Source organism: Pristis pectinata, chromosome 1, assembly GCF_009764475.1.
Source record: "Pristis pectinata isolate sPriPec2 chromosome 1, sPriPec2.1.pri, whole genome shotgun sequence".
Lineage (NCBI taxonomy): Eukaryota > Metazoa > Chordata > Chondrichthyes > Rhinopristiformes > Pristidae > Pristis > Pristis pectinata.
Window position 1 is genome coordinate 2,284,953 of NC_067405.1, and position 16,614 is coordinate 2,301,566.

The 16,614-nt window shown below is 45.1% G+C and overlaps 1 protein-coding gene across 3 annotated transcripts; it reads right to left on the bottom strand.

The window, feature by feature from the left end:
* Positions 1 to 6,598: 6,598 nt before the first annotated feature.
* LOC127569701 (C-X-C chemokine receptor type 2-like) lies at positions 6,599 to 16,237 on the bottom strand. 3 transcript variants are annotated; one of them, XM_052014514.1, is made up of 3 exons: positions 16,141 to 16,210; positions 15,697 to 15,770; positions 6,599 to 9,309 (listed from the first exon to the last, which is right to left on the bottom strand). In XM_052014514.1, exon 3 carries the CDS (start codon positions 9,305 to 9,307, stop codon positions 8,225 to 8,227), a length of 1,083 nt encoding a protein of 360 aa, XP_051870474.1. In that variant the 5' UTR covers positions 9,308 to 9,309; positions 15,697 to 15,770; positions 16,141 to 16,210; the 3' UTR covers positions 6,599 to 8,224. The 3 variants fall into 3 exon arrangements, with proteins under 3 accessions (XP_051870474.1, XP_051870482.1, XP_051870465.1); XM_052014522.1 differs by having other exon boundaries at positions 15,701 to 15,770; positions 16,141 to 16,209; XM_052014505.1 differs by lacking the exon at positions 15,697 to 15,770 and having other exon boundaries at positions 16,141 to 16,237.
* Between the last annotated feature and the right edge of the window lie 377 nt (positions 16,238 to 16,614).

Here is a 16,614-nt window from a genome sequence, read left to right on the forward strand (position 1 = left end):
CATCATCGTGTTTTTCATCTAGATTCCAGTATCTGTAGTCCTTTGTTTCTCTACAGTCCTTGGGAGGGTTGAGAATTCCAGATATTCACCAGCCTCTAGTGAATAAATTTCTCCACATCTCAGTCCTAGATGGCTTACCCTTTTCAGAGTCATAGTCATAGAGAGTTATACAGCAAAGAAACAGGCCCTTCAGCCTAACTCGTCCATGCCGACCAAGTTACCGAATTGAGCCAGACCCATTTGCCTGCATTTGGCCCATATCCCTCTAAACCTTTCCTATCCTTATTCTGAGACTGTCACCAAGGTAAGGTTTTGATTCCATTTTCTTTACATTTTCAATGAATGTTATATCTGTTTGAACATGTCTCTGACAATGAGGCATTTAAACATAGTTTAAAGGCCTTTGACATCAGTAAGCTCTGATGAGGTCATCAGGACAGGGGTCCACAGTGGGTGCTCAGGATGTCCCAGCTGAGGCTCAGCTGCTGCCTGGGGATCACTCAGGCACGTGGGTTGGGTGTAGTGTCAACACCTCCAAGGTTTGGCCAACACAGGTAGCTAGGCTGGTGAAGCAGGCACGTGGCATGCTTGCCTTCATAGGCTGGACATAGGGTATAAAACTTGGGACGTTATTTATCCCTATTGCAAAACACTGGTTCGGCCACACTCGGAGTATTGTGCACAGTTCTGAATCAGAATCAGAATCAGATTTATTTTCACTGACACATGACGTGAAGTGTGTTGTTTTGCGGCAGCAGTACAGTGCAAAGACGTAAAAATCTATAAATTACAAAAATAAATAGTGCAAGGAAATAAAGGAATAACAAGGTCATGTTCATGGGTTTATGGACCATTCAGAAATCTGATGGCGGAGGGGAAGAAGCTCGTCCTGAATGGCTGAGTGTGGGTCTTCAGGCTCCTGTACCTCCTCCCCAATGGTAGTAATGAGAAGAGGGCATGTCCCGGGATGGTGAGGGTCATTAGTGATGGATGCCTTTTGAAGATGTCCTCAATGGGTTGTACCCGTGATGGAGCTGGCTGAGTCAGGTCGTCCCACTACAGGAAGGATGTGGCTGCACTGGAGAGAGTGCAGAGGAGATTCACCGGGATGTTGCCTGGATTGGAGGACTTTAGTTATGGGGAGAGATTGGTATTGGTTTGTTATTGTCACTTGTACCAACGTACAGTGAAAAACTTGTCTTGCATACTGATCGTACAGGTCAATTCATTACACAGTGCAGTTACATTGAGTTAGTACAGAATGCATTGATGTAGTACAGGTAAAAACAATAACAGTACAGAGTAAAGCGTCACAGCTACAGAGAAAGTGCAGTGCAGTAAGGTGCAAGGTCACAACAAGGTAGATCGTGAGGTCAGAGTCCATCTCATTGTATAAGGGAACCGTTCAACAGTCATATCACAGTGGGGTAGAAGCTGTCTTTAAGTGTGGTGGTACGTGCCCTCAGGCTCCTGTATCTTCTACCTGATGGAAGAAGAGAGAAGAGAGAACGTCCCGGGTGGGTGGGGTCTTTGATTATGCTGGCTGCTTCACCAAGACAACGTGAGTCCAAGGAGGGGAGGCTGGTGTCCATGATGCGCTGGGCTGTGTCCACAACTCTGAGTTTGTTTTCCTTGGAGCAAAGGAGGCTGAGGGGTGGCCTAATTGAGGTATATAAGATTATAAGAGGAATAGATAGGGTAATCAACATCTTTATCCCAGTGTAGGGGTATCAAAAACAAGAGGGCGTAAGTTTAAGGTGAGAGGAAGGAGTTTTGAGGGGACCCAGTGGGGATCCAGAGGAGGGGGTCAAATCAGATACAATCACTGCATTTCAGAGACATTTAGACAGACAGGCAGAGTACAGAAGGATACAGTCCTAGTGCAGGCAAATCAGATTGGTGTAAATAGACAAATAGATTGACCCAGAGACTTCTGTACCGTACAATACTATGGCCGTATGAGTCTATTGGCCTCTCTGGGCTGCAAGAAGCAAGCACGGGCATTGGAAGAGCATGGGGTGGTGGGGGCCGTGGGAGGGGGTGATTGTGGACAATAGGCTCAATGCAGCATAATCCTGCTCATTGACCCTTGTTGATGCATCCAATCAAAGAACAGCAAATCTGTACCCACATTCAACTGTCTGGTTTTGTCCTCAACCCAACCTATCTTAATAATTCGTCATTCTTCCTTAATAATTCCTTTGAATCATAAAGTCATAGAGTCACACAGCACGGAAACAGGCCCTTCGGCCCAACTCGTCCATGCCGACTGTGTGGCCCAGTGAGCTAGTCCCATCTGCCCGCGTTTGGCCCATAGCCCTCTAAACCTCTCCTATCCATGGACTTATCTACATGGCCTTTAAAAGTTGCTAATATGCCCGCCTCAACCACTATTTCTAGCAGCACATTCCAAATACGCACCACCCTTTGCGTGAAGAAGCTGCCCCTGATGTCCCTTTTAAATCTCTCGCTTCTGATCTTAAACCTATGCCCTCTTGTTTTTAGCTCCCCATCCCTTGGAAAAAAACTGTGTGCTTTCACCATGTCTGTGCCCCTCATGGTCTTATACACCTCGATCAGGTCACCCCTCAATCTCCTACAGTCCAGGGAATAAAGTCCTTGTCAACGCAACCTCTCCTTGTAACTCAGGCCCCCAATATTCTGCAAAACTAGCAGGAAAGCAATTCTCTGCTATTGAACAATGTGTTCCAGAGAGATTGGGCAACTATGATGTAACATCACCTTTAAAGCATAGTTGCCAAATGTGAAATAGGAAAGAGGTGCAATACAGTAGGTGTGTCGTAAGCAGGAATTTATTCAAACTGCAAGGATAGTTGCTTGGATTCATTTACAGAACTGTGTTCAACACATGCCCAAAAATACAAATAACTTGAATTATAAAAGCAGAGATTATTAGTACATAACACTGCATTAGACAATAAGTTGGGTGGTCTAAGGCATGTCACTTACAGCAGACAGGTCATTTTAGAGCAAGCAAAGTCAATTTAAGATAAGATAAGATTTCTTTATTAGTCACATGTACATCAAAACACACAGAAAAATGCATCTTTTGCATAGAGTGTTCTGGCGGCAGCCCACAAGTGTCACCACACTTCCGGCACCAACATAGCACGCCCACAACTTCCTAACCCGTACGTCTTTGGAACGTGGGAGGAAACCAGAGCACCCGGAGGAAACCCACGCAGAGACGGGGAGAACGTACAAACTCCTTACAGACAGCAGCCGGAATTGAACCCAGGTCACTGGCGCTGTCATAGCTTTATGCTAACCATGATAACATTAGCACTGACATAGAACCTCGTCATGTTTATCGCGGTCAAGTCAAAGATCTGCTGCATCACCTTTAGTTGAGAGTGCTGGCGGATGACTAGCCAATCCCATTCAGCATAGAAATAAAGTACTGCAGATGCTGAAAGTCTGAGTTAAATCTCAGACTGTTGGAAGCACTCAGCAGGTTAGATAACATCTGTGGAGAGAGAAACCTCATTGATGACCTTTCATCAAAGAGACCTCAGCCTAATTCTTTGTCTCTCCCCACAAATGCTGCTTGACTTACACAGAACATTGAGCAGTACAGCACAGGAACAGGCCCTTCAGCCCATCATCTAAACCAGTAATTAAAAGCTTAACTAAACTAATCCCTTCTGCCTGCACAATGTCCACATCCGTCCATTCCGTGCACATCCATGTGCCTATCTAAGAGCTTCTTAAACCCCTCTATCATATCCACCACCACCCTTGGCAGCACGTTCCAGGCACCCGCCGCTCTCTGTGTAAAAAAACTTGCCCTTTGAACTTGTCCCCTCTCTCCTTAGATGCACGCCCTCTTGTATTAGATATTTCAACCCTGGGGAAAAGATACCGGCTGTCTATGCTATCTATCTCTCTCAGAATGTTATAAACTTCTATCAGGTCTCCCCTCATCCTCCACCGCTCCAGGGAAAACAATCTGAGTTTGTACAACCTCTCTTATAGCTCATACTCTCTGAACCTCTGCACCCTCTCCAAAACCTCCACATCCTCCTTATAATGGGGCAACCAAAATTGAATGCAATACTCCAGATGCGGCCAACTAGGTCATTTAGGTATATCGCAAACAGCAGAAGTCCCAGTAGGGATCCCTGCAGAACACTTGCTGTACAAGACTTATTGAGTATTTTCAATATTTTCTATGTTTATATACCCTTTAACAATTGGTTGTCAGAATAAGGTACTGTTGCATGGTGCATAAAATCATTGGGCTGTGTGATAAGGTTGCTGGCTTGTTAAATTTTCAGGCACTCATGTCATGGGATTTCATCGTTCATTCAGAAGGATACAGGTCAAACGCAGGCAAATGGGACTATCTTAGGTAGGCACCTTAGCCAGCATGGACCAGGTGGGCCAAAGGGCCTGTTTCCATGTTGTATGATCTATGACTCTATGACTAAAACTTTAATTCTCTGTGAAGATGAGGAGCAGAGAAGGGAGCTATCGGGAACAGTGGCATTGTGGTTATGTTAAAGGGCTTAGTCACCCAGAGCCCCGCAGTATTCATACTGAGGCGCTAGTTCAAGTCCCAGCTCTTGTAACTCTTGAGGAATTTAAATTAACAGAATCAAGTACAAGCGTTGGGACGTCACGTTACAGCTGTACAAGACGTTGGTGAGAACACACCTCGAGTACTGTGCGCAGTTCTGGTTGCCATACTAGAGGAAGGATGTGATTCAGCAGGGGAAGGTACAGAAGAGACTCACAAGGATGTTTCCGAGACTGAAGGCCTTGAGTAATGAGAGGCTGGACAGGCCAGGACTGTTCTCTCTGGAGTGAAGGAGGCTGAGGGATGACATTATGGTGTTTTATAAAATCACAAGGGGTATAGATAAGGTGGATGGTCAGTCTTTTCCCCAGGGTAGAGGAGTCTAAAACTAGAGTGTGTAGGTTTAAGGTGAGAGGGGAAAGATTTAAAGGGGACCCGAGGAGTTTTTCCACACAGAGAGTGGTGGGTAAATGGAACGAGCTGCCAGAGGAAGTGGTTGAGGCAGGTACAATTACAGTGTTTAAGAGACATTTGGACAGGTACATGGATAGGAAAGGTTTAGAGGGATATCAGCCAAATATAGGCAAAATGAGATCAGCTCAGGAAGACACCTTGGTCAGCAAGAACGAGTTGGGCCAAAGGGCCTCTTTCAGTGCTGAGTAACTCTATAACTCTAAGTATATATGGAAGGAAAAGTTGGTCTCAGTAATTATCAGGATCGTTATGAACACACATCTGGTTCACTAAAGCCCTTCAGGTAAAAAAATTGTCATCTTCTCCCAGTGTGGCCTATATGTGACTCCAGGCTACAGTAAAACCTCCCTGCTCTCCAGGACAACCGGGGATGGGAAATAAATACAGCCACATCTTCAGAACGGATGAGTTAGAACATAGAACATAGAACAGTACAGCGCAATACAGGCCCTTCGGCCCACAATGTTGTGCCGACCTTTAAACCTCACCTAAGACTATATAACCCCTTCCTCTCACATATCCCTCTCACATATTTTAAATTCCTCCATATGCCTTTCTAGTAATCTGACCAATGTACCTGCCTCTACCACTGCCCCAAGAAGCGCATTCCATGCCCCAACCACTCTCTGGGTAAAAAAAACCTTCCTCCAATATCTCCCTTGAACTTCCCACCCATTATTTTAAAGCCACGCCCTCTTGTATTGAGCATTGGTGCCCTGGGAAAGAGGCGCTGGCTGTCCACTCTATCTATTCCTCTTAATATTTTGTACACCTCTATCATGTCTCCCCTCATCCTCCTTCTCTCCAAAGAGTAAAGCCCTAGCTCCCTTAGTCTCTCCTCACAATGCAGACTCTCTAATCCAGACAGCATCCTGGTAAATCTCCTCTGCACCCTTTCCAATGCTTCCACATCCTTCCTATAATGAGGTGACCAGAACTGGACACAGTATTCTAAGTGTAGTCTAACCAGAGTTTTACAGAGCTGCATCATTACCTCGTGGCCTCGATCCCTCAACTTATGAAAGCTACATCCTTCCTATAATGAGGCGACCAGAACTGAACACAAAGTTAAGCAACTAGTCATATGAAGAAGGATATCTGTCATGTACAATTCACTCCCATCCTCTCAGTGGACGAACTCAGAATGGGTGTTAATTCCAGTGAATATAAAAAGTAGTTATGACCTCACCCTGAATTAACTCATCCAAAATCAGGGATTAAATTAAAAATTTTCATGGTTCAGGGCCAGGATAATATTGCACTCTCCGTCATTATAGATATTTTGCAACATTAAAGTGTGATGCCAATGTAGTGTAGCGGTTAGTGTAACCCTATTACAGCGCTAGTGACTCAGGTTCAATTCCCGCCGCTGTCTGTAAGGAGTTTGTACGTTCTCCCCGTGTCTGTGTGGGTTTCCTCCGGGTGCTCCGATTTCCTCCCACATTCCAAAGACGTACAGGTTAGGAAGTTGTGGGCATGTTATGTTGGTTCCGGAAGTGTGGCGACACTTGTGGGCTGCCCCCAGAACACTCTACGCAAGAGATGCACTTCACTGTGTGTTTTGATGTACATGTGACTAATAAAGAAATCTTATCTTAATCTTAAGTGCACATTTCAGAAAAACTACATAATTATTAATAGTCATCAAATAATCAACAAAGCAAACTTTTATTAATTACTTTTATAAATTAGCAACATGCCATTAATTGCAATAACAAACAAGATTATCAGTTCAAGCTGGTTTCAGAGGCATCCTGACAGAACTTGCAAAGTGTAACAGTAAACAGGCACAAAATGTTTATTGAACACACAGGGGATCATGTTCACTTGGCCTGTCACGATGTAGAGTGCAGTCTTACTTTGGATAAAACACACACTGGATTTCAGATTGACCCACGGAAAGAGATGGCGACCACAATTATTCAAAATTATCAGAAGCTTTGTGGGTGACAAATGAGGAAATGCGAGTTCAAATTGCAAAATATTTTGTAATCAAAGAACAACTCTGGGGAAGGGTCATCAGCCTGAAGTGTTAACTGTTGTGTAACACTGCTGAAGAGATAACATTTCTATATATATATACATAGAAATGACTTGGATGAAAAGATTTAAGATTTAAGATAGAGGGATATGTGGGAGGAAGGGGTTAGATAGACAGGTGTGGTTTGAAGGTTGGCACAACATGGTGGGCCGAAGGGCCTGTATTGTGCTGTATTGTTCTATGGTTCTATGAAAGTGTCGATTGGGTTAGTGTGGGTGGGTTAGTAAGTTTACAGACAACACAAAGATTGGTGGAGTTGTGAACAGTGAAGAAGGCTGGCAAAGATACAGTGCAATAAAGATAAGTTACAGCTATGGGCGGAGAAATGGCAGATGAAGGGCAAGTTGTGTTGCACTTTGGGAGGTCAGATGTAAGGGGAAAGTACACAGTTAATGACAGGACCCTTAACAGCATAGATGTACAGAGGGACCTTGGAGTGCAAGCCCACAGCTCCCTGAAAGTGGCTACACAAGTGAATGGCATGGTAAAGAAGGGTATGGCGTGCTTGCCTTTGTTGGGCGGGGCATTGAGCATAAGAGTCAGGAAGTGATGTTGCACCTGTATAAAACTTTGGTCAGGCCACACTTGGAGAATTGTGTGCAGTTCTGGTCGCCCCATTACAGGAGCAATGTGGAAGCTTTGGAGAGGGTGCAGAAGACATTTACCAGGATGTTGCCTGAATTAGACAGTATGAGCTGTAAGAGGTTGGACAAACTTAAATTGTTTCCTCAGGAGCTTCAGAGGCTGAGGTGAGACCTGATAGAAGTTTATAAAATTATGAGAGGCAGAGATAGATTAGACAGCCGGTATCTTTTTTCCCAGGGTAAAAATGTCAAATACAAAGGACAAAGCTTTAAGGTGAGAGGGGGAGAATTTAAAGATGTCTGGGGTAAGTTTTCTACACAGAGAGCGGGGGGTGCCTGGAACGGGCTGCTAGAGGTGGTGGTGGAGGCAGATACGATAGGGCAGTGCAAAAGGCATTTAGACAGGCTCGTGAACATGCAGGGAATGGATGGATATGGACCATGTATAGACAGATAGGATTAGTTTAATTTGGCACCCTGGTTGGCACAGATATCACGGGCTGAAGGGCCTGGACCTGTACTGTTCGATGTTATTTCTCGCAACACTGAAGGAGGCCATTCAGCCGATCGAGTCAATGCTGGCTCTCAGAGCAATCCCATCAATCTCACTCCCCCGCTTCCAGACTCAGAAGACAATACAGTTCCTCCCCACTGCAATGAGGCACCTGGTTTGACAGTTTCTTTTGCAGCTCGGAGATTGACCAGATTCCTCCTGAAGTTTATTCCAATCCACACGTATAAGATTGGGTTAATGCAACAATGCAGGAATCCCAGACTCTGGGTCACAGACAGAGCCCTGTCGATGTGGTTGCGCCTGTCACAAGTCTCGGCGATGAGCTTGCTCCTCATCAGAGTGTCGATGAGCACGGTTATGTTGTGGGGCAGCCAACAAATGAAGAAAGCAAGCACCACGGCGATGATGAGCTTCATGGCTTTCTGTTTCTGCAGTGCTTTCATTTGACACAGTCTGTGGATGGTGACACTGTAGCAGAAGACCATGACCCCCAGTGGGATGAGGAACCCAATGAGGTGACGCAGGAACCTGGTGGTGATTCTCCAGGTTGCGGCTGATTCACCATCGAGGGTCTCATAACACAGGGTCCTGCCGGAGTAAATAAACTCGCCCTTGTAGAGAACGGGTAAGGACAGAAGAACTGCCATCACCCACACAACACCACAGACCAGTTTGGTCAGAAACGGCCTCTTCTGCTTGTGGGACTGGGCAGAGTGGACAATGGCCAGGTAACGGTCCACACTGATGCAGGCCAGCAGCAGGATCCCACTGTAAAAGTTCACCTCCTGTAACATGCTGACAACCTTACACATGGCATCACCAAACACCCACCCTGATATGGCATCTACTGCCCAGAAGGGCAGAGAGAGGGCAAAGAGCAGGTCTGCCGTGGCCAGATGGAGCAGGTAGATGTCAATAGATGATGCAATGCGTCGGTTGTAAAGTATGACGGTCATTACCACCAGGTTCCCCGTCACGGCGAGGAAGCACACCAGGCTGTAGACAACAGCCAACATGATGTTGATCCAATTTCCATTAACCAGAGGAGTGCAAGGGGCGATGGCGAGATCAACTAATGGGTATTCTCCATTAGTGTAATTTTCAAACTCATCCCCAAAGTCAAATTCACTGAGTTCGATGTTCTGGCCAGCCATCCCTGAAAGAAACACAGAAGTACATCGCACAGGTAGAGTAAAGTGGGCTTCCTCCAGGTGCTCCTGATTCCACCCACGTCCCAAAGACCGGCAGGTCGGTGCATCAATTGGCCGCTGTAAATTGCCCCCAGTGTGTAGGTGAGTACAGAATCTTGGGGTGGGGGGAGCTGTTGGGAATATAGGGAGAATACAATGGGTTAGGGGAGGATTTGTGAAAATTAGGTGATTGATGGTCAGCATGGACTCAGTGGGCCGAAGGGCCTGTTTCCATGTTCTATCTCTCTGATGGTGCTAAGACATTCCAGCTTGTGGCTGTGAAGCTCATTGACATAGAACATAGAACATTACAGCACAGTACAGGCGCTTCGGCCCACAATGTTGTGTCAACATTTTATCCTGCTCTAAGATCTATCTAACCCTTCCCTCCCACACAGCCTTCCATTTCTCTATCATTCATGTGGCTATCTAAGAGTCTCTTAAATGTCCCTAATGTATCTGCCGCCACAACTTCTGCCGGCAGTGCATTCTACGCACCCACCACTCTGTGTAAAAACTTACCTCTGACATCCCCCTTATATCTTCCTCCAATCACCTCAAAATTATGCCCTCCTCGTGTTAACCATTGTCGTCCTGGGAAAAAATCTCTGACTGTCCACTCGATCTATGCCTCTTATCATCTTGTACATCTCTAACAAGTCACCTCTCATCCTCCTTCTCTCCAAAGAGAAAAGCCCTAGCTCACTCAACCTATCCTCATAAGACATGCTCTCAAATCCAGGCAGCATCCTGGTAAATCTCCTCTGCACCCTCTCTAAAGCTTCCACATCCTTTCTATAATGAGGTGACCAGAACTGAACACAATACTCCAAGTGTGCTCTGACCAGAGTTCTATAGAGCTGTAACATCACCTCAACAATGATTGCGGTAGATGATAGCAGGACTCAATATTCATAAAAGGGGAAGTGTAAAATAAGTGAGTACAACATCGAACACTTCAGCTCCACACTTTGCCTCTGAATATCTAGAAAAGGACATGCTGGTCAAGGATATTCAAGGTGGACTTGTTAACGCCTCATCCTCCTGATGAATCCAATAGAGATTAGTTGAAATAGTAACTAATTGGATCAAGTTCCTAGGTGTGAATATCACCAACAATTTCTCCTGTTCCAGCCATGTAGATGCAGCGGCCTAGAAAGCTCACCAATGACTCGACTTCCTCAGAAAGCTAAGGAAATTCAACACGTCCCCGATGACCCTCATCAGTTTTTACAGATGCACCATAAAAAGCATCCTATCCGGATGCATCACGGATTGGTATGGCAACTGCTCTGCCTGAGACTGCAAGAAACTTCAGAGAGTTGTGGACACAGCTCAGTCCATTATGTAAAAACAACCTCCCCTCCATGGACTACACTTCCCCCTGCCTCAGGAAAGCAGCCAACATGATCAAGGACCCCTCCCACCCCGGACATTCTCTCTTCTCCCCCATCCCATCGGGCAGAAGATGTAAAAGCCTGAGAACACATACCACCAGACTCAGATATAAGGGGGATGTCAGGGGTAAGTTTTTTACACAGAGAGTGGTGGGTGTGTGGAACGCACTGCCAGCAGAGGTTGTGGGGGCAGATACATTAGGGACATTTAGGAGACTCTTAGATAGACACATGAATGATAGAGAAATGGGGGGCTATGTGGGAGGGAAGGGTTAGATAGATCTTAGAGCAGGATAAAATGTTGGCACAACATTGTGGGCTGAAGGGCCTGTACTGTGCTGTAATGTTCTACGTTCTGTGTTCAAGGACAGCTTCTACCCCACAGTTATCAGACTCTCGAACAGACCTCTCATATACTAAAAAAAGAATTCTTGAACTCTTGACCTCCCAATCTACTTATTGCTGCCCGTGCATTTATTTGTCCACCTGCACTGCACTTCCTCTGTAAGTACAACACTATATTCTGCATTCCGTTTTCTTTTTACTACCTCAATGTACTTACGTATGGAATGATCTGTCTGGGTGCAACACAAACAGAGGTTTTTCACTGTAGCTCGGTACATGTGACAATGATAAACCAATACCAATACCAAGTGACTGTGGATCATTATTGGAAGCTCATTGACCTATTCAGGTAAATAAATGTAAGGCCATGTAACAATGCCATGTTGGTTACTAGACAGCAACCAGAAGCCAGGTTGTGTGCCAGAGATTAGTGCTGGCTGCCTTTCTCATTATAGAGTTACACAGGCCCTTCAGCCCAACTGGTCCATACTGACCAACGTGCCTTCCTGAGATAGTCCCATTTGCCTACATTTGGCCCATGTCCCCTCGAAGCATTGTGACCTCTGTAAGGTCACTCCTCAGTCTCCAACGCTCCAGGGAAAAAAGTCATCGCCTGCCCAACGTCTCCTATAGCTCAGACCCTCAAGCCCTAGCAACATTCTCATAAATCATTTTTGAACTCTTTCCAGCTTAATGATGTCTTTCTTATAGCAGAGTGACCAAAACTACTCCGGGTGAGGCCTCAAAGACATCTTGTACAACAACATAACATCACAGACCCTGACAGATGAAAGGACAGCGTGCCAAATGCCTTCTTCACCACCCTGTCCACCTGTGATGTCATTTTCAGAGAACTATGTACCTGTACTCCTAAGTCCCTCTGCTCTACAACGCTCCCCAGGGCCCTACCATTCACTGTATAATTCCTACCCTGGTTTGACTTCCCAAGATGCATCACCCCACAATTATCTGGATTGAACTCCATTTGCCATTCCTCGGCCCACTTACCCAGCTGATCAAGATCCCTCTGTAAACCCTGAGAACCTTCTTCACTCTCTATGACACCACATAATTTCGTGTCATCTGCAAACTTACTAACCATGCCCTGTACATTCTCATCCAAATCATTGATATAGCTGACAAACAACAGCGGGCCCAGCACAGAGCCCTGGGGAACACCACTAGTCACGGGCCTCCCGTCTGAGAAACAACCTTCCACCATTGCCCTCCGCTCCCTACCATCGAACCAATTGTGTATCCGGTTAGCTAACTCTCCCTGGATCCTGTGTTTTAGGGTTAAATTATAGATGATGTCTTACCTTGTACTGTATCTTCCATCGGGTAGAAGATACAGGAGCCTGAGGGCACGTACCACCAGACTTAAGGGCAGCTTCTACCCCACTGTGATAAGACTATTGAACGGTTCCCCTATACAATGAGATGGACTCTGACCTCACGATCTACCTTGTTGTGACCTTGCACCTTATTGCACTGCACTTTCTCTGTAGCTGTGACACTTTACTCTGTACTGTTATTGTTTTTACCTGTACTACATCAATGCACTCTGTACTGACTCAATGTATCTGCACTGTGTAATGAATTGACCTGTACGATCAGTATGCAAGACAAGTTTTTCACTGGACCTTGGTATAAGTGACAATAATAAACCAATACCAATCAGCAATAAGTACAGAAGAAGTGCTTATTTAAAAATAAAAAGGTGCTGGAAACACTCAGTAGCTCAGCCAGCATTATGAAGAGAGAACCAGAGCTAACAGTTCAAGAACCTTTGTCAGAAAGAGACACAAGGGTAATTTCAACGCAGGGAAGAGATGGACAAGACAAAGGGAATATCTGTGTTAATGTGGGACTGGATCAAATGTGTAAATGCACCGTTGGAGAGTGGTGTTGCTTCTTGTGTTTCTGTCTGCAGGGATATTCCCAGCACGAATGGAGAGCAGAAATAGTCATGCAATATGATAGGTGGAGAACATACAGCAGAAGTGGCCACCTTTTGTTTTCATTTCAGATTTCCAGCATTTGCAGTTGATTATGTTTAATTTTTCAGAGAGTACCTATAGTTAGCAATGTCTGAAGCAGGTGCTCTTGAAGCTAATCACAACCTGTGTCCCCATATACACAGTAAAAGCAAGGACTGCCCATTTCCCTCCTTCTGCCCTCACTGCTTGGTTACAGGTCCAAGGGTTCATAAGAAAATAGGAGCAGGAGTAGGCCACTCGGCCCCTCGATCCTGTCCATCACTCAAAATAATCACCGCTGACCTAACCCACTCATTGAGAGCCCCAGTGATCCAGCCTCCTCAGCCCTCTAGGGCAGAGGAGCCCCGGTATTCACCTCGCTCTGTGAGAACAAATTCCTATGAACCTTGGTTTTAAATGACCACCTCCTAATCTTGTGTCTATGTTAAAACGCTAGAACCATAGAACACTACAGCACAGAAAACAGGCCATTCGGCCCTTCTAGTCTGTGCCAAAACTTTATTCCACTAGTCCCATTGACCTGCACCCAGTCCGTAACCCTTCAGACCTCTCCCGTCCATGTATCTATCCAATTCATTCTTAAAACTTAAGAGTGAGCCCGCATTTACCACATTAGATGGCAGCACGTTCCACACTCCCACCACTCTCTGAGTGAAGAAGTTCCCCCTAATGTTCCCCCTAAACCTTTCCCCCTTCACCCTAAAGCCATGTCCTCTCGTACTTATCTCTCCTAATCTAGGTGGAAAGAGCCTACTCACATTTACTCTGTCTATACCCTTCAATTTTGTAAACCTCTATGAAATCTCCCCTCATTCTTCTGCGCTCCAAGGAATAAAGTCCTAACCTGTTCAATCTTTCCCTGTAACTCAAATCCTGAAGACCCGACAACATTCTAGTAAATCTCCTCTGCACTCTTTCAATCTTACTGATATCCTTCCTATAGTTAGGTGTTCCATTGTTCAAGTACATTATTTGTCTGCCTGCACTGCACTTTCTCTGTAACTGTAACACTTTACTCTGCATTCTGTTATTGTTTTCCCTTGTACTACCTCACTGCACTGTTGTAATGAAATGATCTGTATGGATGGCATGCAAAACAAAGTCTTTCACTGTACCTGGGTACATGTGACAATAGTCAACCAACTTCAATTGAAATTCTTAGAGCCTTGGATCATATAACATTGAAACAGACCCTTCGGCCCAACTGGTCCATGCTGAACAAGGTGTCTACCTGAGCTAGTCCCATTTGCCTGTGTTTCTCCCATATCCCACTAAACCTTTCCTATCCATGTACCTGTCCAAATGTCTTTTAAACACTGTAATTGTACCTGCCTCTTAAGACTTCCTCTCTGGCAACTCGTTGCATATAGCCCGTGAAAAACTTGCCCCTCAGGTCCTCTTTAAATCATAAACCTATGCCCTCTGGTTTTAAGACTCCCCTACCCTGGGGAAAAGACTTGTGACCGCCCACCCTATCTGTACTCCGCTAAGCTTGCTGCACAGTTGAATGCTTGGCACCTGTCTGACATTTCCATTGTTTCATCAACACCCACAGGGGTGTAGAACTGCGAACACCTTCATTCCCCTGTGGTTTTAACACCAGATAATATTGTCAGATGAGATCGGGCATGCCCTCAACGTCCTCAGTGTGAATTACACTCCAGCTGCACAAGGGAAATGCACTGAAATTTCCAGTGTACTGATTCACACTGATAAGTGAGTGCTCCGAAAAAATACTCTAGGAAATCGCCCCACAATCTTTTATACACAGAACTAGGAGAACAAGCAGAGAAGAAGCCAGTGCCAATTCCCATTTTCAACATGCGTGAGGTGTTGCATTTTGGTCAGTTACACCAGGGTAGGACTTACACAGTAAATGGCAGGGCCCTGGAGAGCACTGTAGAACAGAGAGACCTCAGGGTACAGGTACATAGTTCTCTGAAAGTGACAACACAGGCAGACAGGGTGGTGAAGAAGGTGCTTGGCACACTGGCCTTCATCGGTCAGGGCACTGAGTACAGGAATTGCAATGTGATGCTGCAAATGCACAAGTCACTGGTGAGACCATACTTGGAGTATTGTGCACAGTTCTGGTCACCTAGCTACAGGAAGGATGTCATTACACTGGGAAGGGGACAGAAAAGATTCACGAGGATATTACTGGGACTGGAGGGCTTGAGTTATCAGAAGTTGGATAGGCTGGGACTTTTTACTCTGGAGCATTGGAGACTGGGGAGTGACTTAGAGATATATAAAATCAGGATGGGCATAGATATGGTGGAGGGTCACAGTCTTTTCTCCAGGGTAGGGGAGTCTAAAACCAGAGGGCATAGACTTAAAGTGAGAGGGGAAAGATTTAAAGGGGAGCGGAAGGGCAACTTCTTCACCCAGAGGGTGGTGAGTATTTGGAACGAGCTGCCAGAGGAGGTGGCAGATGCAGGTTCAATTACAATGTTTAAAACACAATTGGACAGGTACATGGATCAGAAAGGTTTAGAGAGATATTGGCCAAACCCGGGCAAATAGGGGTAGCTCAGATAGACAATTTGGTCGGCATGGACAAGTTGGGCTGAAGGCCCTTTTTCCGTGCTGTATAACTCTCTGAACTTACCTACATGAAATTTCACTGATATCTTGATTGCTTTGACAGGATGATGATCAGTCAAACTCTGTGCGTCCCGAGGGCTGTGGAGGAAGGTTACAGAATGCAGAAGGTTCAAGTCCTCAATGATATAAACCTCCTGGTGTCAGCAATCCAACAAGCCCAACCCTCTGCCAACTCAGCATGGACCCCAAATCTTTCAGAATCAAGAGCTCAAAGTAGTGTTGGAGGAAGTTCAACGACTTGGCCACAGATGGCAAGTCAATCTCAGTGCTTTCGTCTTCATTGTTACACATTCTGATTTATTCCACATCCTTCATTCCCTTAAAGTAATACTTACACACCTATTATGCTATTTTGTTAATTATGTTAATTATGCTATTTTGTGTACATGCTACGAAAGAGTCCTTGTAGACAGTCAAATAAAGTTTATTAAAATAAATGCATACTTACAGCAAATATCAAGGTCACAAAGAACACTTTGCAACAAAAGCAACAGGTCTTTCAATTCAACCTTCCAAATGACTAGCCTTTTTTCATCTTCCCACATTAATATTTTAATTCCTTCCTAATGATATTATTCTACGTGATCCTGATGAACTCTGTTTCACTTTATACCACCCATAGTTCCAGGAACGCCATGTACCTATCTCTAATAGAACTGCATGTTCTCAACACCAACTGGTTGCTGTTGATTACAGATAACTCAGTCTCCAACGATCGACGATTTAGCTGCTAGCCTAGAAAACTCAGCTGGTTAGAAAAGCCTTGTAACTATTCAAGCTACAGTTTCAGTGTGTTAATAATAAGCATTTAACTAAAAATTAAAAAACTAAAGTGACTATTCTTGCAAGATCATTTATCAATCAGTATACGTCTCAGTCCGTCACACAAACCAACCTCCCCTCCATTGACTCTGTCTGCACT

What these genes read in the sequence shown, in the direction of transcription:
- LOC127569701 (XM_052014505.1), bottom strand. Translation starts at nt 16,237, where the DNA reads ATGTGGGAAGATGAAAAAAGGCTAGTCATTTGGAAGGTTGAATTGAAA. An exon ending in TTGTGACCTTGATATTTGCT is followed by an intron (nt 9,310 to 16,140) that starts GTAAGTATGCAT and finishes TGTTTCTTTCAG; the next exon opens with GGATGGCTGGCCAGAACATC.